General features: G+C 45.7%; 1 protein-coding gene across 1 annotated transcript in view; it reads left to right on the top strand.

Annotated features, from left to right (window-relative positions):
* LOC129344079 (fatty acyl-CoA hydrolase precursor, medium chain-like) overlaps positions 1-22,104 on the top strand; it is a 30,665-nt gene that overhangs the window by 2,051 nt on the left and 6,510 nt on the right. The window contains exons 2-8 of the mRNA XM_055000574.1: positions 2,430-2,634; positions 6,902-7,031; positions 11,181-11,314; positions 16,246-16,399; positions 17,457-17,561; positions 18,366-18,461; positions 21,519-21,659. Coding sequence (XP_054856549.1) covers positions 2,430-2,634; positions 6,902-7,031; positions 11,181-11,314; positions 16,246-16,399; positions 17,457-17,561; positions 18,366-18,461; positions 21,519-21,659 — 965 coding nt within the window. The remainder of the gene's footprint in view (positions 1-2,429; positions 2,635-6,901; positions 7,032-11,180; positions 11,315-16,245; positions 16,400-17,456; positions 17,562-18,365; positions 18,462-21,518; positions 21,660-22,104) is intronic.

The raw sequence follows: 22,104 nt of genomic DNA, 5'->3' as shown, positions 1-22,104 counted from the left end.
TAACTTCTGGGTCAGCTACATTTCAGAAGGTCCTCCTGGGACACGGTGATTTCAGCATTCCACGTGCCTGAATCCACTGGGAACTTGCTGAGAGGCAGCTTCAGGAGGCTTGTCGGAAATGCTTGGGGCCCACTTTATTTGCAGAAGAACCAGTAGGAACACTGTGGGGCCCAAATCTCATAACAGGTTTCAAAATATATATTAGCCAAGCCTATTTTATATGGAGGCGAGTGGAATTTGCATACCACCAATGTAAGGGTGGCAGCTTGAACTAGATTGCTCACAGTATTTTCAAAGAAGTGACATCATTGGGAGAACAGAGTTGCCAATTAGCTCACAGTTTTGGTTCTGACTCATAGCTTAATGATAGACATGTCCTGGGGGAACCTTTTGGCCTCTTGTCTCCCAGCATTTGGCATAGTCTGCAACTTCTGTGAAAGAACAATAGTTCTTGGAAACATGACCGGGGCAGGGGGAGAGAAGCCGCTTCCATGGTTGGATCATGCCGGTGCTGAAAAACCTAATTTTCTATGCAGATATGCTGATACAGATTGCTTTTATTGACTTATTTAACAACCACAGGTTTGCACATGCCTCATATAAATCTGGCTTCGACTACTGCAACATTCATTGCAATTGTACTGTTGCCAAAGGACAAAAACTGGAACCCTATCTGGTTAACAGGAGATGCTTCAGAATTAGATGCAAAATCACTAGACAGCTGTCACTGGCCATCGGTGGCTGGAGAGCCAGATGTAGCCACCAAAGCAATCTGGTCTCTATTAAGATTAATTTCTCTCTGAATACAAGTGGACTGCAGAACCATTTTGCTCTGGTGGTCCACTAATGTCAGCATAGTAGAGTTGGTATCTTATGCCTTCCCAATGTTGCGTTGTAGGTGCCATTGTGCTGTAGGTGCCATGCTTTAGACCGGTGATACTCAGTGGCTTGGGAGCCACAGTGGGGGGGGGGGGGTTGACATGCCACTTGTGTCTCTTCTGTGTACTGTCCCTGAAGGTGGCCCCTACCCCTTGGTTCAGGAAAGCGAGCAAGGCCATTGCCCAGTGGGGCTTGTGGTTGGCAGGTGGGTCCCACCTTGAAACATCTACTGCCAGAGGAACAGGGAAGCTGTAAGCCTTGAGGTGCAGGTAGGATTGCCAACTCTGAGTTGGGAAATTCCTGGAGATTTGGGGCTAGAGCTTGTGGACAGTGTAGTTTGGGGAGGGGAAGGAACCCAGCAGGACATAATGCCATAGAGTCTACCCCCACAAGCATTTTCTTCAGGGGAACTAACCTCTGGCATCCAGTTGTAATCCCAGGATATCTTGGGGCCCGTCCTGGAGGTGGGCAACCTTAGGCGCAAGCATCATAGCAGGGAAGGAGGTCAATGTGGCTCTTTTGGATGATGGTAATCATGAATGTGTTTTTCTGCAAGCTGCTGAGTGACTCTCACTGCGATGTATTGTCGAAGGCTTTCACGGCCGGAGAACGATGGTTGTTGTGGGTTTTCCGGGCTGTATTGCCGTGGTCTTGACATTGTAGTTCCTGACATTTCGCCAGCAGCTGTGGCTGGCATCTTCAGAGGTGTAGCACCAAAAGACAGAGATCTCTCAGTGTCACAGTGAGACTCTCACTGCTTTAGACAATTTTTGTTGCCTTTTTCTTTGCATTGGATTCCAGTTTCCTAATCCCAGTCATACTGTGTTGTTTACTGGAGGTCCTTGCTGTCTGATTCAATTGCTTTCAACTTTTGTAACCCACCTTGAATGGGCTTAGATGATGATGATGATACATGGGAACTCAAGACATTGGTTTTTTACTCAGTGCATGTGTATATATATGCCATCAAGTTTCTTCCAACGTATGGCGACCTAAGAATTAGTGACCTCCAAAACTTCCTATAATTGACAGCCTTCCTCCTGTCTTGCAAAACTGAAGACTGAGGTGCCCTTTATTGAGTCAATCCATCTCCTGTTAGGTCTTCCCCTTTTCCTACTGCCTTCAAATTTTCCTAGCATTATTTTCTTTTCCATTGAGTCTTGTCTTCTCATGCATGATGTGACCAAAGTATGACAGCCTCAGTTTAGTCATTTAGGCTTCTAGGGAGAATTCAGGCTCGGTTTGATCTAACCGAGCCTGAATTCTCCCTACTGATTTGTCTTTTTGGCAGTCCACAGTATCTGCAAAACTCTCTGTCAACACCATCTTTCAAATGAATCAGTTATCTTCCTGTCAGCTTTCTTCATTGTTCAATGTTTACATCCATACATACTCAGTGCATAGGGAAATGCAAAGAAGAGATGGACAAGTATTGTCCTCCTTTAGTTCATGATTGTTGCAGCTAAGAAATAGCAGAAAGAACAAAAGAGCCAAGCTGCTAAAAGGAGAGTTTTATGCCTTCTGACATGATCTTTGTTGACTTTTCTTAGGTGAAGGAAATGACCACCCGGAAGTGACTACTGCACAAGGGCGCCTTCGGGGCAAAGTAGTCCGTGTAAACGGTACCGACCAGCCTGTAAATGTCTTTTTGGGGATCCCTTTTGCAAAGCCACCCATTGGATCCCTTAGATTTGCTCCTCCGCAAGCACCCGAGCCCTGGAGTCGCGTCAGAAACGCGACATCTTTCTCGCCAATGTAAGAGCCGGTCATTTTTCACTTTTGTGCTACATTTTTAATTTTTTAGATGTCCCTTTCCTTTGTCGATTCATGCATTGTAGGATTGCACTGTTAATCTGGATGTAAAAGGATAGCCGTGTCCGTCTGTCGCAGCAAAATGAAACGAGAATCTAACGTCACCTTAAAGATTAACACTGTTGATTTCAGTGTTAATCTGTGAATCGGACATCTCTGGCTCGTTGTCCAGTTGTCCCATCCAAAGAACTTTTGTGATGCTTAAGCAAGATTTTAGACGTTGAATGTTTTGTGTGTGTGTGTATTTCCAGTCCAAACAAAGTCCAACATGAGAGCACATGAGGACTTGGACAAGCAAAGTGTTGGGGGTTGCAGCATCAATGAGATATATGTTTGCAGAGTAGCAGAGTTTGATAATGGCACAGTGGAAATAAGTAGACAGACTTCTGCGGTTCTAGCTCTATAAAAATACTTTACTACATAATAGGGTAAAAAGGGTACATTTGGTAGGAAAAACAACAAACAGTTTCTGACTACATCTTGATGTCTAAACTAGGTACTAGAGAGATTGCAAAGAGTAGTGGACTGAGCTTAGACTGAACAAAGAGCAATAAAACCTTAGTATATGTTGCTAGCTAATTGCCCCCCTATAAACTGGTTCATCCAATACACAATCCTAGATTCCCTCATTAAGACTAAAACCCACTTTCTCTGGCAGGAAGTTATCTTGAAGCCTAAGTGGTCCTATGCTAACTAGTTGTCTGACTAAACATACAGAATAACAATTTAACGCTTTCATGACTGAGCGTAGGACATTGCACAGATTCCAACACAAAGGCAGGCAAGGGCATATCTACTCTCTAAAAACTTGTAATTGTTTTGTACTAGTTTAACGATCATGGTCTCCCTCTTCTCTCAATAATTTTGGGAACTGTAGTTTGTGGGAGGCCCACTCAAAGCTACTCACCCCACCTATGTGAATAAAACAAGAATTCAAAGACCCCTGTCCTGCGCTTAGGTCTCTCCCGCCTTCCGCTGGGAGGTACAGCTGGCATGTACCTCATGCCATAAATGAGGATTTGGGCTAGGGCTCAAACTGGGGATCAGGAGTCGCTGGGGGGGGGCACTAAGAGCCCCATGGTGCAGAGTGGTAAGCTGCAGTACTGCAGCCCAAGCTCTGCTCACAACCTGAGTTCGATCCCGGTGGAAGCCAGGTTCAGGTAGCTGGCTCAAGGTTGATTCAGCCTTCCATCCTTCTGAGGTCTGTAAAATGAGTACCTGCCGAGTCTGCCAAGAAAACGTTGTGATGCGACATCCCCTCATGGGTCAGTAATGACTCGGTGCTTGCACAGGGGACTACCTTTACCATTGGGGGGGCACTAGGAGAATGCTGAGGGTGGTGATTGGCAGTCTTCCTCAATCAGGAGAAGGAACAAAGCAATGCAATCCCCTGCCCTGGCTGGTTTGAGGCCTGAGGACACCCACAGATGGTGTAATGCGCAAGCCCCCCCCCCAGGCTCTCTCTCTACATTTCCTTCCCCCCATCCCCGGCAGGGACTAAGCTCTGCAAAGGTCAACGAAACAAGGCTTGTTCACTGTTGCTCTTTCTGACTCCCTGTACCTGAAATTCAGTTTGAAACCAATCCAGTACAGGTCCCAGCAGTTCTGAAGCTTACAGAATAACAAAGCTATCTTAGAGCCAAGCCACAAGTGACGCCTGACACAGGTTGGACACTTGTCAGCTTTCCTCAAGTTTTGATGGGAAATGTAGGCGTCCTGGTTTTACAGCTTGGCTCTCCATTACAGCTGCAAGACCAGGATGCCTACATTTCCCATCTAAACTTGAGGGAAGCTGACAAGTGTCCAACCTGTGTCAGGCGTCACTTGTGGCTTGGCTCTTAGAGTCTCTCTACATGAGACCTCTGACCCGAGGACGCTCAAGTGAAGAGAGACACAATGGGCCAAGCTACAAGTGATGAATGACACTTGAACGGCAAGTGAACAGACTCACGTGTATTCCTCCCTGTTCACTTGCACTCCACTTGGGCTCCACTTGATCATGGATCAAGGAGGAATACACGTGAGTCTGTTCACTTGCCATTCAAGTGTCATTCGTCGCTGGTAGCTTGGCCCAATGTTAGCCAGGAAACATAGGCATTTAAAAGTTTCCTCTCTCTAGAGGGGCAGAGAGAGCTCCTCAGTGGGTTTGTTTATTTCTTCTTCGTCTCCCAACTGGGAGGTGAAATTGACAGAGCCTTCCTGTAGCGATGCAGAGGAGTTAGCCGTGTTAGTCTGTAGTAGCAAAATCAAAAAGAGTCCAGTAGCACCTTTAAGACTAAACAACTTTATTGTAGCATAAGCTTTCGAGAATCACAGAAGCTACTGTTTGCATCTACTCCACCCTCCCCTCTCCACCTATATATCTGACCAGTTTCTTCTTGCCCTCCATGCATCTGACAAAGAGAACTGTGATTCTCGAAAGCTTATGCTACAATAAAGTTGGTTACTCTTAAAGGTGCTACTGGACTTTTTTTGATTTTCCTGTAGAGAGACTCTAGCTAGAGGCTACAGTAATTACCTGGAGTTGAGATGGAGCCAAGCTACAAGTTGACGCCTGACCCAGGTTGGACACTTGTCAGCTTCCCTCAAGTTTTGATGGGAAATGTAGGCATCCTGGTCTTGCAGCTGTAATGGAGAGCCAAGCTGTAAAACCAGGATGCCTACATTTCCCATCAAAACTTGAGGGAAGCTGGCAAGTGTCCAACCTGTGTCAGGCATCACTTGTAGCTTGGCTCTTACCCACATACAGATGGTTTGAGTAGCAGCTGGGCAATAAAGCCTGCAAAATACAAATCTCAAGCAGCACAGCATGAAATCTGAAGATTTTGATTGTGATTCAATTCTGTGAGTCGATGAGTTTCAGAAGCTATGGCCCTAGGCCAGTTATAGGCTTCTGACCAGCGTTGACCAATCAGAAGGCCAGTTTCTGGTCACTTCCTAAAACTGTCTCCTGAGTGCTCATTACTCCCCTATCCAAGCACTGAAATCAGTTTGCACCGTTCTCCTGCTGAATGGCCTTGAATTGCAAATTGGAACGAACACTTCTCTCCGGGTTTATTGAGCTACAAGAACTGAGTTCTTAATTGTTCATTTGACCCATAATGTACTAGAGTTCAGGATGGTAGAGGGCTGGCTGGAGCTCCTAGTGAGGAAGGAGCTTCACACACCATAAAGAATAACAAAATTTATTCCTGCGTAAGCTTGCATCTAATGAAGTGAGCACTGACTCATGAAATAAATGTTTAAGGTGCCACTAACACCCATCTGGAATGGCCTACCAGGGTAACGAATGAATGAAATCCATCCCTCAAGTCAGAACTGACTTATGGCGACTAACAGAGGTGGTTTGCCATGCCTGCCTCTGCAATCTTGGTCTTTGCTGAAAGTCTCCCATCCAATTATTAACCAAGGCTGATCCTGCTTAGCTTCTGAGATGTGACGAGATCAGGGTCGCCTGGCCTATCCAGGTTGGAGTCCCAGGTTAATGTCCGAGTTTAAATCTATAGAGCAAACAAACACAAAATGTCATCAACCTCCGGTTGCCAAATGTTATTATTCAAAGTCTAATATCCTGATAATTCAAATATTTTGCTGGTTGCTTTTATTCTACAGGTACAAAGGCAAAACTACATGGTGACAAACTAACAAAAAAAATTACAATATACAATAAAGAAAATTCATTTGGTTCTATTTAAACAATATTTATACATTATCTTAAGAGTTAGACGCCAATTTTGGTTTGATCAGCATGAAGCATATAAAACAAGAAAGTTTAGAGGGCAAACAAGTTCCAGTAAAGAAGCACGCAACAACAATTACATTTATCATGCAAAAAACAATTCAGTTACAAAGTGCAAAGTGCAAAGTTCACCAACAAGGTGAGGCCGGACGATGTTGTGATTATGTAGGAACTGTTTGAATTCTTGTATTTTGATTTGAATTGTTTTTTGCATGATAAATGTAATTGTTGTTGCCTGCTTCTTTACTGGACCATGTTTGTCCTCTAAACTTACTTGCTTTACATGCTTCATGCTGATCAAACCAAAATTGGTGTCTAACTCTTAAGATAATGTGTAAATATTGTTTAAATAGAACTAAATGAATTTTCTTTATTGTATATTGTAAATTTGTTTAGTTAGTTTGTCCTGGCATAGTTTTGTCTTTGTGTCTCATTACCGTGACTTTCTCTCATTTTTATTTTATTCTATAGGTGTCTGCAAGATTTCGGATGGCTTGGTATCTCCCAGAGTTTTATTAATGCAACGTTACCTGACTTCTCAATGTCTGAAGATTGCCTCTACCTGAATATTTTCACCCCAGACACAAAAGCCAAGTTGCCTGTAAGTGAAATTCTGCTGCATTTATATAGTAGGAATCATCATTATCATCTAAGATTTGAAGTTCTGCGTCTCCGGGAGGAACAGACAATGGTTTTTCCAGTAGTGATAGGAGTGCTAAGTCCAATTCCAAAAGGAATAACTAAACACCTAAGCTGTATCAGCATAGGCAGGATAACAACGGGCCAGTTGCAAATAGCAGCACTACTTTGAAGAGGCCACATACGGATTCCTAGATTCTTGGATGAAATCTGAATCAGTGCGGGACCAAATATTCCAGCTGTAGCATCTAGTGGACTTTAGAAAATAAAGATGATGATGATGATGATGATGATGATGATATGCTATACAGGTATACAAACAGATGAGCCCTAGCCACCTGCAGAGCTTTTCAGAAAGTGGGCGGGGGCATTGTAAGACAGGGATGATTTTTGACTGTACAAAAAAGTCAACACGTGGAAAACATAAGAAGGAACACGGAAGGGATTGGTAAGGGGGAAAGTCAGGTTCATTGGTTGACTTATGTTGCCTGATTGCACGGCTTTATATCCCCTAATCCTCCTTGAGTCTCAGCAAGAAAGATGAACTATAAATAAAAGTCAAGAAATAAAAGCTCATGTTCAGGGTATGTTGTTGCAGGCAGGAGAAAGGAAGTGCAAGCTGGTGAAAAGGACTAGGAAGAGGGATGAAACCGGAGAGCTAATCCAAGACTTGGCTAACAGGAAAAGTATCGGTAGAACAGAGGAGCCAAAGGGACGAAGAGGGGAGAGTCTCCCAAGGGCTTCCTCTTCCTGCATGGAACACTGGCTGATTCTGCACACGTTGGATAATGCACTTAAGAACATAAGAACATAAGCAAAGCCATGTTGGATCAGGCCAGTGACCCATCCAGTCCAACATTCTGTCACACACAGTGGCTAGAAATCCAATGCCATCTAAAGGACTGTCAGTGAGGCCAGGACACCAGAAGCCCTCCCACTGCCTTCCTTCCAGCACCAAGACAACAGAGCACCACCTCCCCACAAAGAGAATACCATCTATCTCCTGTGGCTAATAGCCACTGATGGACCTCTGCTCCATATATTTGTCCAGTCCCCTCTTGAAGCTGGCAATGCTTGTAGCTGCCACCACCTCCTGTGGCAACGAATTCCATGTGTTTATCACCCTTTGTGTAAAGTAGTATTTTCTTCTATCTGTTCTAACCCGACTGCTCAATAATTTCATAGAGTGCCCACGAGTTCTTGTATTCTGAGAAAGGGAGAAAAACACATCTTTCTCTACCTTCTCTAACCCGTGCATTATCTTGTAAACCTCTATCATGTCTCCCCTCAGTCATCTTTTCTCCAGGCTAAAGAGCCCCAAGCGCCTCAATCTTTCCTCATAGGGAAAGTGTTCCAACCCTTTAATCATTTTAGTTGCCCTTCTCTGTACTTTTTCCAGTGCTATGATATCTTTTTTAAGGTGTGGCGACCAGAACTGTACACAGTACTCCAAATGAGGCCTCACCATCGATTTATACAAAGGCATTATGATACCGGCTGATTTGTTTTCAATCCCTTTCCTAATAACCCCTAGCATAGCATTAGCTTTTTTTATGGCAGTCGCACACTGTGCTGACGTTTTTAGTGAGTTATCTATCATGACTCCAAGATCTCTCTCTTGGTCAGTCTCCGCCAGTTCAGACCCCATCAACTTGTATTTATATTTTGGATTTTTGGTTCCAATGTGCATTACTTTGCACTTGGCTACATTGAACCTCATTTGCCACATGGATGCCCACTCTTCTAGCCTCGACAGATCCCTTTGGAGTGCCTCACAATCCTCTCTGGCTTTCACCACCCTGAACAATTTCGTGTCATCTGCAAATTTAGCCACTTCACTGCTTAATCCCAATTCCAAATCATTAATAAACAAGTTAAAAAGCATTGGACCCAATACCGACCCCTGTGGCACCCCACTGCTCACCACCCTCCACTGTGAGAAGTGCCCGTTTATACTCACTCTCTGTTTCCTATTAATTAGCCAGTTTTCCATCCACAAGAGGACTTGGCCCTTTATCCCATAGCTACTGAGCTTACTTAGGAGCCTTTGATGAGGAACTTTGTCAAAAGCTTTCTGGAAGTCAAGATAAACAATATCTATCGGGTCTCCCTTGTCCACTTGTTTGTTCACTCCCTCAAAGAACTCTAACAGATTGGTGAGACAAGATCTTCCCTTACAGAACCCATGCTGAGTTTTCCTCATCAGCTTTTGGTCATCAATGTGCCCACTAATTTTATTTTTGATAATAGTTTCCACCAACTTACCCGGTATTGACGTCAGGCTGACGGGCCTGTAATTTCCCGGATCTCCCCTGGAACCTTTTTTAAAGATGGGGACAACATTAGCTACCTTCCAGTCCTCAGGAACAGATGCAGAGTTTAATGACAGATTACATATTTTTGTGAGGAGATCTACAAGTTCACACTTGAGTTCTTTCAGAACTCTTGGATGTATGCCATCTGGGCCCGGTGATTTATCAGTTTTTAAATTATCTAGCAGTCGCATAACCTCCTCTCTCGTCACCTCAATGTGACTCAGGTCATTCAAAACCCCTCCCAAAGTCAGTGCTTCCGGAGTGGGCATGCACTTCTTATCTTCCACAGTGAAGACAGAAGCAAAGAACGCATTCAGCTTCTCGGCCATTTCCCTATCACCCTTTAGTAATCCTTTTACGCCTTGGTCATCCAAGGGCCCCACTGCCTCCCTAGCTGGTTTCCTACTTCCAATATATTTAAAGAATTGTTTATTGTTTTTCTTTATGTTCTTTGCAATATGCTCCTCATATTCCCTTTTTGCCTGTCTGATCACAGACTTGCACTTTTTTTGCCACAGCTTATGCTCCTTTTTATCAACCTCACTTCCAATCCTCTTTATAGATCATTTGGAACGGACTTTTTTGTGTGCGGAACAAAAAATCCACCTCAAACGATTGATAAAGTGCATTGAAAGTGCATTATCCAACCTGTGCGGAATCAGCCACTGTTGCCCATGCGTCTTTTTAGAGCTTCTACACAATGTCATGTTTTTTCATCCCGGGCATGGGGCTTTCTCTTTGACATTGCATCATAGGAAAACCTCTTTTGATCCAATTCAATGGACAGGGGTCATTCTGTAGAAAAAGAGCTGGAGGAACTCATTAGCATAACTCATTACCATAACTCATTAGCATATGCCATGCTCCTTGACATCACCGGAAGTGTGTCATTAGCATAACCGATTTGCGTATGCCACACCCCCTAACATCACCTATCTTGGCTGTTTTGGACCCAATCCTGGGTGGGAGAGTGAATGGGAGAGTGATCCATCACCTGTCAGAGGCCCAATCTGGGCCGTTTCAGCCCCAATCCAGGCTGAAACGGGCTCAAAATGGCTGAGAGACAGGTGGGCGGGGCCACCTGACATGTGACCTCTTTGGGGAACTGCCAGAACTGCGTTCCTGCACGTTCCCCCTCAAAATGAGACCTGTCAATGGAGCAAATGTAGGGTGGTGGTTGTGGGCAAAGCCCCATGTGGAAAGCTAGTCCAGGAAGGTGGCAGCACTAAGTTTCGTCTTCAAAATGGCAGAGCGAATCTTTGTATTCCCTTAAGGGGGGGAGCCCTACATTTTCTTTTCACAGGTGAATCTTGGTGTGTCTTTAACGGCAGCTCAGCTGGGAAGGAGCAAGGGGGACTGAAAGGCTGCACAAATCTTGTTGCATCAGTGCTTCTGCACCAACATGAGAAACTTTTTCAGCTCGCCATCTCGAGGAGGGGCACTGTGGGGTAGAGGAGATGTGTAAGCAGTCCTCTGTGATGGCAGGTGGTTCAGCTGGCAACAAAACAAGGCTTTGGAGCTCCCAGGCCCAGGATCTTGGTTCAAGTCCCCCTCTTGCCTAACATAATCACAAAAACATCTCCCTTGGAAAATAAAATGGAATATAGTTTAGAATGACATTGAGTCTTCAGTCATATATGAAGCTTTTGAAACATTAAATGCTGTGGCTGGACAAAATTAGAATACATCCAGTGATTGTACTTTTATCATCACATTGTGGTGGTTTTTTAATTGAGTCTGGAACCAGCAGACAGAGTCCTGGCAAGCTTCTTTGGTCTGGTTTTTTTCTTCTTCAGGTAATGGTCTGGATCCACGGAGGAGGGCTGGTGTTGGGAGGAGCTTCTATATATGATGGATCTGCATTGTCTGCTTATGAAGACGTGGTCGTTGTAACAATTCATTACAGGCTGGGCCTCCTCGGATTCTTTAGGTATGACAGATGGTGACCAGGAGGGCCTTTTTCTTCTTTTGGGGTTTATGGGCCTTTCTGTGCATTAGCCCATTTATAGGTCTGCCCAGGTCCTGTCAATCAAGTATACACTGGAAGTTCCTGGTTGAAACCTAGGGCCAAGCAACAAGTGACGAATGACACTTGAACGGCAAGTGTATTTCTCCCTGTTCACTTGCCCTCCACTCAATCCACTTGCCAGGCAAGTGTCTTTCGTCATGTGTAGCTTGGCCCTCAGATTCAGGTGTGTGGGGGCCTGTGGGATGGGGGAAGAGGGGGCATTTTCCAGCCACATGAGTTATACACAAGTTTCTCCAGCAGGAAAAATAGCAGCTCCATGGGGCCATTTGGCATGGAGGGTGTGTGGAGCTTTAGTCCTTTCTGTGCATTCCCTATGTGCCTGAGAATCTAAGAGTATCTCTACACGAGATACCTGGGCGCATGTCCGTCAAATGTCAGGAAACACAATGGTAGCCGGGAAGCATAGTTTTAAAAGACAGTGGAAATCGCTCCAGAGGGGACAGGTTCTTTCATAGCCCTTCTCCTCTTCTGGTGTGCTGAACTGTCTCCTCTTCTGGAGCCTTTGCCCTGCTGCAGTCCGTCACACCGGAGGCTGTGGAGGGCTGTGAGAGAATCTGTCCCCTCCAGAGCGATGCTCAGTGGCTCTTCTTTTAAAACTATGTTTTCTGACTAACATTGCATCTCTCAACATGTAAAGAACACGTCTCAGAAGTCTTGTGTAGAGAGACACAAGTTTCATTGAAGGGAAATATAGAAAGATCCCATATGAGGATAGACACTGCCATTGCTCCATTGGTGAAGTGGAATCACTTATTCGTATGTTCTTTCGTTGTCCTTTCCATCAAGTCTATAGGGACAAGTTTATTTCCCCACTCTTAGACACACCAATTGCAGAGGCAAATAAGACCTGCCTGGAGAAACTCCTAATTGATGAAAATCCAACTATCTCCAGGCAAATAGCCAAATTCTGTCTCTATTTGGTTAAATTCCATAGTAAAAAGAATAGCCATACATAGTCTCCTACTCTTTTTACGATTTTAACTATTTTAATGTCAGTGTTTTAAATATTAGAATTTCTGTGGTTCCTAGAGAACTATATACAATTTAAGAGAAGATTTTAAATGCTAAATGCATTTTTTTATGTCCTTTACATTTTTACGCTGGATTTAATCATTTTATTGATTGATAAGGATGTATTGTCATTGTTATGGTCTCTGACCGCAAATAAATTTATTCATTCATTCATTCAACAGGGAACTCCTAGCACATATTTTGATTAACAGGACCTGGGATGAACACACAACTGAATTATTCAAGAGGGCTTTTTACTGAGATGGGAGGGCTATGCTGTAAGGAAGTGATCTCAAGAGATCCATCAGTAAAGGGATCTAGAGGGGCCACAGACTACTACTGTTGCTGTAAACAGTGAGGGACCATAGACCCAGGGCTGGCGCCACCATTGAGGCGGTGAGGCAGGGGCTGCGGGCACCGCGGGGCCGGAGGGGGCACCGGAGGGGGTGCCAGGGGTGGAGGCGCATGCCATGGAGCTGGTGTGCCTGGCCCATGCCACCGCTGCTGGCCAGCCCCGTGCTGCTACCCGCCGCCGCCTCAATGGTGACGCCAGGCCTGCTGGAGGAGGCCCACTTCCCAGCGGGTGCCGGGGCCGAAGAGCGGGCCAAGTTCTGGGACTTTGCGGCGTGGCTGCGGTGCTTTGGAGGGGCGGCCAGGTGGCTGCGGAAGTGCGAGGCGCAGTGGCACATCAACCTGCGGGTGGCAGTGCGGGCGGTGGCGGGGCTGAGCAGCACATGGGCATGGGAGTTCCGCCGGGCACTGCAGCTCTTTCTGGCCTTCCAGCAGCAGCGCGCCTTCTAGCACCTGGCATGGCTGTAGCAGGCCATGGAATTGCTTATGTTCTTTCAACATTTTTTCAGCTCTGTGTTGGATTTCTGCTAGTTGTTTTTACATCTTTGCAAATTGCGTGCATGTTCCTGTTACATGTTTATTGAAATGTCTTTGATATTGACTATACTGACTCACACTGTGTAATCTGCCTTGAGTCTCGGTGAGAGAGGCAGACTATAAATGGCATAGATACATGAATAAATAATGTATAATTGTCATGAGTCAGCCCTGCCCTGACATGCCTCAGCCTCGTCCAGCCACCTTACCTCTTGCCCCTGAGTCCTCCTCAGAGGACGAGGAGCTGGAAGAACCAGCAGGGTCGACTTTGGAGCCAGCTGTGATGGCTGTGGCACCAGAGGAAACTCAGGAGGAGCAGCCAGGGACCTCTGTGGAGGCTGTTGGAAACAGAGACTCCCATGGAGCAAGGGAGAGACCTGAGCTGCCTGGGCCAGCTGAGAGAAGAAAGAAGAGAGCAAAGGCAGCTGTGTGGGAGAGGAGAAGTGCTCGCTTGTTAGCACAACACAGGGCGAGGCTCTCAGGGCCAAGCTACACATGACGAATGACACTTGAATGGCAAGTGTATTTCTCCCTGTTCACTTGCCCTCCACTCAATCCACTTGCCGTTCAAGTGTCATTCATCATGTGTAGCTTGGCCCTCAGAGGACAAAGCAAGGCTGTCAGAGGAGGAAGCAACACCTGCACCTCATTAGAGCAGCAATAAAAGCAGAAGCTGAGCACAGCTCAGCATAGAAGCAACTTTGCTTGCCACAGCCTTGAGCCTTGAGCCTTGAGCCTTGAGCCTTGAGCCTTGAGCCTTGAGCCTTGAGCCTTGAGCCTTGAGCCTTGAGCCTTGAGCCTTGAGCCTTGAGCCTTGAGCCTTGAGCCTTGAGCCTTGAGCCTTGAGCCCTTGCGACAGTGCATCTGCTGGCTGTTTTGGATTTTGACCTTGGCTATGTTCCTGGACCTTCTCTTGGCCTGCTCCCTGCTGGACTGACTCCTTGGCTCTGACTCTTGGCTTGCTGTGACCACTCTCCTGCCTGCTGTGTTCTGGACTGACGTACCCACATCTGACTGTGGACTGCCTGACGCCCGGTAGCCCCAGCACCCGCCTGGCACCTCCAGCCTGCCTAGCCCCTGAGCACGACAATAATGAGGCCCTCTTGATACATGTGGATTGGGTTCTCAATACTGCCTCAGTAAAAGCCAGGAGATTTGGGAGGCAGTGCTTGGGCAGAGAGTTTGGTGAGGATGTGATGTCACTTCTGGGTGATGCTCTAGGCTGCCTTGCCTAGTCTCTGTGGAGTTTACCAAAGAGATTAGGGGAGATTCCTTGAGTATCACTATGTGAAGCCCATTTTCACTCCTGCTTCTTAATTCCTGGGGGTAGGAAACTGAGGCTGAGAGATGGAAATTCCCCAGCCCAGCTGGGTAAATGGGAGGTTTATATGTGAATGTAAGGTAACAAGTGTCTGTACTATTTGCTTGTCTACTTGCAAGACTCCTATGATGGAAATGTAACAGTGATTGACAGCTCTAGTGAAAGAAGTAAAAGAGGAAAACAGAGGTATGGGCGGGTGGGGTACATGCATATATTTATGATCAAGCACAGAGTCTATTTAGTAAGTGTTATGGAAACTTCTTTAAAAATTTCTTTGCAGGGCAGGCAAATGGCGCGGGCGGCCTCACAGCCCCCTGCGCTGCCTCCATCCAACTCTGCAGCGCGCCGGGGCACCTGGCTTGCCACGGAGCTGGCACGCTCCACCCTGCATGATCATATCACGGAAGTGATGTCATCATGCAGTGCCAGGAGTGTGCGCATGCTATGTGCGCATGCAAGGGGGCAGACTGGGATTGCCGTAGGCTCCAGCAACCCTAGATCTGGCCCTGAAGACACCAAACTCTGATCAATGAAGAAATATGAGTTTTATTAATAATAAAGTTCAGATGCTATGCCTTGTTAGAACATAGGCATAAAGATCAGCCATAGCAGAGAGTCTTATATACTTTCAAAGCTAATTGTTTACAGAATAAAAGATAAAATTGTTACACAAAACCAGATAGAAACAATTCTTTGGAATCAAATTCTTCAGGAGACATGGCCTGACTGACAAAACAGTAAACTATGGTTGTTGTGGGTTTTCCGGGCTGTATGGCCGTGGTCTTGGCATTGTAGTTCCTGATGTTTCGCCAGCAGCTGTGGCTGGCATCTTCAGAGGTGTAGCACCAAAAGACATCTCTGTCTTTTGGTGCTACACCTCTGAAGATGCCAGCCACAGCTGCTGGCGAAACATCAGGAACTACAATGCCAAGACCACGGCCATACAGCCCGGAAAACCCACAACAACCATTGTTCTCCGGCCGTGAAAGCCTTCGACAATACAAAACAGTAAACTCTCTCTGTAATATAAACATGCTCCATGTCTGGTGCCACACAGGAATGTTGGGTGTCTTCCTGAGAGGGTGCTTATCCAAAGTAAATTCTTGAGTACAAAGACAAAACAAGAGAGGTAATGTCTCCTGCACTGTTCAGTGTTTTAAACTGTGTCAGAAGGAATCAACTTACAAAGAGAAGCTTTTGCCTTCTGTGTAAGAGGGCAGCTCCGATAAATGCTCATACATAGGTATTTAAGCTAGAGGTCATAAAAAATTCCTTATCAGTAAGCTGTGCCGGAAGGGAAATGCAGAGAACCCTAAAAGTCTAGGCAGCCCAAGATAAAGAAGTCTGAAGCAAAGAGGAGGATTGAGGAGCAGACCTCTAACCATGGTATGTATGAGAAAAGGCAGTGGATGAAACTCTAATGAAAGGCCGAGGGACAGGAGAAACTAGATCATGTTGGCAGGAAAAAGAAGCAAGAATGCGGTTGTGACCGAGTGTCTTCCCTTCATACTCTTCCAGCGCTGACTTGTAACAAGTAGAAAAATGCATGTGAATGATGTAGTGGATTCTCTGTTCCTGGGTTTGTTATATACTGCGTCTGCCCTGCTTGTAGTACTGGATCTGTAGAAGCTCGTGGAAACTGGGGCTTATTGGATCAAATCGCAGCTCTCCAGTGGGTTCAGGAAAACATCAAGCAATTTGGAGGAGATCCCCAGTCTGTGACCATATTCGGCTCGTCTGCAGGAGGATTTAGCGTTGATGCTCAGGTGGGTATACTGACACCTCTGCACCATCATGCCCACTTCTTTATCCCCCAAAGCGGCCTTAAACCTCATTGGAGCAGGAGGCACTTCTGAAGTTCCTAGGAAGCATCACCTTTACATCTGCAAGGAGCTCCCATTCAGAAAAAGCTGCCCCTGTCATAGGAGGAAGCTTGGAATTGGCTAATATTTTGTGGTCCCCCCTGCCAGCATTTTGTGGTTGGGCCTAGCTTCCATCGCAGCCATTTTATTATTAGAACCCCCCGTCTGTGCTCAAAATTCCCCAAATGCCCACAGGCTCAGCAAGCCTGGTGAGGACCGCTGCTAAGTCATTCACAGAAATAGAATTTGGAAGATTCCTAAGAACGGGAAAGCCATAGCAAGTTAATGTTCAAAAGAGAATATTGAAGGAAACTCCTTCTCTTCCTATTATTAGTATAGTGTGCTACAGGGCTTGGTTTAGTGTCCCAAATAATGGGACTTATCCTGGCTCCATCAAAAAAGGAAGAACCACAGGGAGATCAAGGATGCCTCCTTGAACCAATAGGTTAGAACAGGTCAGGTAATACTACTTTATCAACCCTTTCAGATGAAGTTCTTTGCTGGTATGAGCCACAAAGAAAATGATCTTGCCAGATGGGACTGAAACATAAACCTCCACGGTTACCAAAGACCCTTAGCACCTGCCTGGGTCTCCTTCGGTCAAGAGGCTGCATTTATAATAATAATAACAATAACATTTGATTTATATACTGCCCTTCAGGACAACTTAACACCCACTCAGAGTGGTTTACAAGTACATCATTATTATCCTCATGACAATCACCCTGTGAGGTGGGTGGGGCTGAGAGAGCTCTGAGACAGCTGTGACTGACCCAAGGTCACCAAGCCGGCTTCAAGAGGAGGAGTGGAAAATCAAACCCAGTTCTCCAGATTAGAATCCTGCCGCTCTTTACCACCACAACAAATTGGCTCACCTCCTTAGAAAGAAAACCAGATTCCCTTACTATTCAAACACCTCAGATCTTTAGTACATCCTAATCTGTACGCTTTTTTCTTCTAGGTATTATCTCCATTATCCAAAGGTTTGTTTCAGAGAGCCATAGCAGAAAGTGGAGTTGTTCAGCTTCCAGGTTTGTTGACTTCCCACCCAGAAGTTCTTGCTAAGGTAAGTGTGCTGTTGCTTAACACTTGGATTGTGATCCTAAGAAAAGCATCAAACCTTAAATTGCTTACCCTAAAGAAAACCCACTGAAAACAGTTCCAGGGAAATATTGTCCCAAGGGACGGGGGCATGAAATTCAAGCGTTTGCTATCATATGGAGGAACAAATCTAGGCAAAAAGGATTTCCTTATTAGCTTCAAGGGATATATATCTGATTGAATAGAGTTAGAAAAGTGACAGGTTAAAAGTGACCAAGATGTGCAGGTAACACAACATAAGCCCTTTGCAGACAATATGCTGGCGTTCTGTTTCCACAATGTTGTAGCTTGTAGATCTCTCTCTCTCTGTCATGTCTAGATGACTTATGGCTACCCCTGGTGGGGTTTTCGTGGCAAGAGACTATCAGAGGTGGTTTGCCATTGTCTGCCTCTGCAACCCCTGGTCTTCTTTGGAGGTCTCCCTTCCAATTACTAACCAAGGCTGACCCTGCTTAGTTTCTGAAATCTGATGAGATTTAAACCAGGGCTGCAGAGGCAGGCAATGGGAAACCACATCTGTTAATCTCTTGCCATGAAAACCCTACCAGGGGTCGCCATAAATCAACTCTGACTTGAGGGCACTCTCCACTCATGGTGCTCCCTATAATCTGTTGTTTGGTCTGGAAACCAACTGAAACTCGCAATAGCAGCTCTAAGGCTATAAGCCCAACAACCTTTTTCATCACTACCCCAGTTCGGCAATGGCTGTTCTTCATTGTTCATTTTTTAATTGTCTTTAATTGCATGTCTTTTTAAAATCTTAACAAAGGAAATAGCAAATGTCTCCGGCTGTGGGTCAAGCAGCTCTGAAATGGTGCGTTGCTTGAGGAGCAAAACAGAGCAAGAACTAAGATCCTTGTTGAAGGTAGGTAAAAGCCACATGTGGGTCCTAAAAGCCAACTGAATCAATGGGAACATGATACCTGGTTGCTAAATTCATTCATTCATTTGGAGGCTTGTTCTCTGTGCCTTTATCCACAAGGGTTTGCAAGGAGCTATCCAAGGCTTTTTTCTGGGAAAAGAGGTCGCGGAACTCAGTGGGTTGCCCTCAGAGAAAATGGTCACATGGCTGGTGGCCCCGCCCCCTGATCTCCAGACAGAGGGGAGTTGAGATTGCCCTCCGCGCCGCTCAGCGGCGCAGAAGGCAATCTCAACTCCCCTCTGTCTGGAGATCAGGGGGCGGGGCCACCGGCCATGTGACCATTTTCAAGAGTTTCCGGAACTCCGTTCCCCTGCGTTCCCCCTGAAAAAAAGCCCTGGAGCTATCCATGGTGAACATAGTTCTTATTTATAACTGTATTATTTTGTCTAAAAGCTTATGCACTATGTAGACTTATTTGAATAAATGGACATATTTAAATGGTGAACATAAAGCAATGAACTGATATATCTTGTGTAGAGTTTATGCTGGCTGTTGCCTGAGCCATTAAACTTGTCAATATCCCAGGATGTTGAAAAAAACCAAATCTTTTATGTTCTCAAAAGTCCATCTATATTTTTTTTCAAATACGGATGGCCATGTCTAGGCGTTCAACCCCCTGGCCACCGTTCCAAGCGCTGATCACAGCCACTCAGACCCTTAGCAGCCCTCCTGGGAAGTTGAACAACCTATTTTCACTTGAGACACACCAGCCTCCAGGTTCTTTGCTCTGGGGGATCTTGCCAACAGTCAGTCAGACACTCAAACAGAAGGCTTAAATATAATAGTTGTTTATTAGCTTTTAGAGAGTGTACGCAGAATTGCGGGAACCATTCTGAAAGCACAAGCAAAAGGCAATTAAAATAACAAACAATTTCATCTATTTCTGTCTAAGACCATCTGACTAAACACGAGACTAGCTAACTTGCATTTCTCTGAAAGGTTTGAGTGCTCATACTCACAACACAGTCCCAAACCCATGCTAGGCAGCTCTGGTCGTTTTAGGCCTGACAGGGCACAAAGTCTTTCACATGCTGGTACAAGAGGATCGAGGCAAGATGGTCAAACCAAATCCTAGTGAGAGTGAAGCCAGATTTAGGGTGCAGCGAGGAGCCAACTTTTCTCGCTGTGAAAGCCAAGCAGAAGTCTCTTGCTATCAGCGTGGCTAGGCTGAGACAGAGAAAGAGGACGCACAGAAAGCAAGACTCCCTTTCTGTCAAGGCCACCTTGTCTAAGCAACGGCACGCAGGTGCAACCAATTCACTGGGTGGCGGGACAAAACTGGACCGGAGAGATCTTAGGAGCCGGAACAAAAATCCTCTAACGGGCTTGTACGTGCACTTCTCGACAGACCATAAAGGGATTTATATATGTATTTATTAGATCATTCATGTGCTGCCTCTCTGGAGACCTGTTCTAGTAAGAAAAGAATAAAAAGAAGTTCAAAAATTCAATTCACCAAGGAAACAGCAGTCACCACTGGCTTTAACAGCAACAAAATAATTTGCTCTATAGGTTTTCTACATGTTGATACACCGAAAGTCAAGAATACTCTGTAAAGGTGATAAACTGGTGGCTGCCGTAGCGTGGAAATAGGCCTTCAGTGACAAGTCACAGCCTGTTCCCCCCACCCACTATGAGTCTGCAACTGCTAGCTTGTTTTTCTGTTGTTGTGTTGAGCTCATGGCTGGTGCACCTTTTCTTGGAAAAGACTAAAGAGTCTGGGGCTTTTGCTGGAGAAAAAGACCACCGAGGGATGACATGATAAGAGTTTTATATAATTATGCAGGATAGAAATTAGATAGAGGTTTTTTTTCTCATAATGCTAGGCCTCGAGCAACACATTCAGGACAAACAATCGAGTATTTAAATGGTGGGATTCACTGCCAGCAAATGTACTGACAGCTGCAAGTAATAACAACAACAACAAAAACAACATCTGATTTATACACTGCCCTTCAGGACAATTTAACACACACTCAGAGTGGTTTACAAAGTATGCTATTATTATCCCCACAACAATCACCCTGTGAGAGAGGTTTGGCTGAGAGAGCTGTGACTGGCCCAAGGTCACCCTTGGGAGGAGTGGGGAATCCAACCTTGTTCCCCAAATTAAAGTCCCGCCAGTCTTAACCATTACACCAAACTGGCTCTCTCTAGTAGGTGGAATTCACTGCCAATGGACAATTGTAGAATTCGCCACCAGTGCATGTGGTGATGGCTTTTAATAGGGACTGGAAAGATTCATGGAGGATAGGTTCTTCCAGCAGCTACTAGCCATGGTGACTAAAGGGATCCTCTTCATTCAGAGGCAGTAAATCTCTGGATCCCAGTGCTGGGAGGCAAAATCAAAGGCAGGCCTTGGCCCCTATGCCCTGTTGTTCACCCTCCAGGGCAACGGGTTGGCCACTGAATGAAACAGGATGCTGGATTAGGTAGACCTCTGGCCTGAATCAGCAGGCTTTTCTTGTGTTATGCTATGGGTCAGGGTGAGTCCCCAGTATCTTGCTTCCCTGTGTTCAGGCAATTGGGGAGAAGCTGGAGGCCTGCTATGTCTGAACCTTCCAGTTCTCTGGCTGCAGCAAAGGGGGTGGTGGACAGAAATACCGCTTGAGCAGGGGCTGCGTTTGGGGTGTACGTTCAAGAATCTGCCAGTGCAGTTGTGGGTATGTGGACTGTGCTGCTAATTGTCAGCAGTTGTACATATAAAGGAAGATATATTCCACAAGAGTACAGAAGACCTACAGAATGCAGGACTGAGTTTGCTGAGAACCAGACCAGGCATGGGATAGTGGCCCAACTGGGGGGAGAGTAAGCCTTTTATCCATGTTGTTTTTGCCATTTAAATTTCCTCTTTCCCGGAGTTGTTTTTGGCCAAGTGAGGAAAACATACAGATATGTATACAGAGGAATGGAATGGAATGTCTTGGAATGTTCTTCCTATAGGAAGCAAGCACACATTTAAGATATATTTTCCTCTTTGTAAAAAAAAAACCACCACAGGAAATTAGAAGCATGAATGCAGTTGTGGACGGCAAGTTCTTTCCAAAGGCACCCGAAGAGCTTCTGGCTGCAAAGGAGTTCAAGGCTGTCCCATATCTACTCGGCGTGAATAATGATGAATTCGGTTGGACTGTGCCTGTTGTAAGACATTTATTTCTTCTTTCTGTATCATAAGCAGCTGCATTATCTGAAAAGGTGCCTTAGGGTTGAGTCGCCCATTGTAAGCCCTCCGTGGCTTTGCATGAGGACTTTCTATCAAATGTGTGCCTAGAGTTCCCTACTAGGACCTCAGTTCCCAGGTGCGCACTGGCTGGATTCCGATCAAAACCACAGCCCGTGGGGCAAGGGGCTCAAGCCTCCCTTTCTTCTCATACACAATTTTCCAATCCTGAAAGAGCCCCAGGGAATCATTGTTTGCCCCATTGGGAGAACTTGAGAGCCCATGTTGTATAGTGGTTAGAGTGCTGGACTAGGATCTGGGAGACCCAGGTTCAGTTCCTCACACTCTGGGTGACCTTGGGCTGGCCTAAAACACTCTTGGCCTACCCTACAACCCTGTGGGGAGAAGATGGAGGTGGGGGGACTG

The sequence above is a fragment of the Eublepharis macularius genome, chromosome 16 (assembly GCF_028583425.1).
Source record: "Eublepharis macularius isolate TG4126 chromosome 16, MPM_Emac_v1.0, whole genome shotgun sequence".
In the NCBI taxonomy this organism is placed as follows: domain Eukaryota; kingdom Metazoa; phylum Chordata; class Lepidosauria; order Squamata; family Eublepharidae; genus Eublepharis; species Eublepharis macularius.
This window is presented reverse-complemented; position numbering and strand designations above follow the sequence as displayed.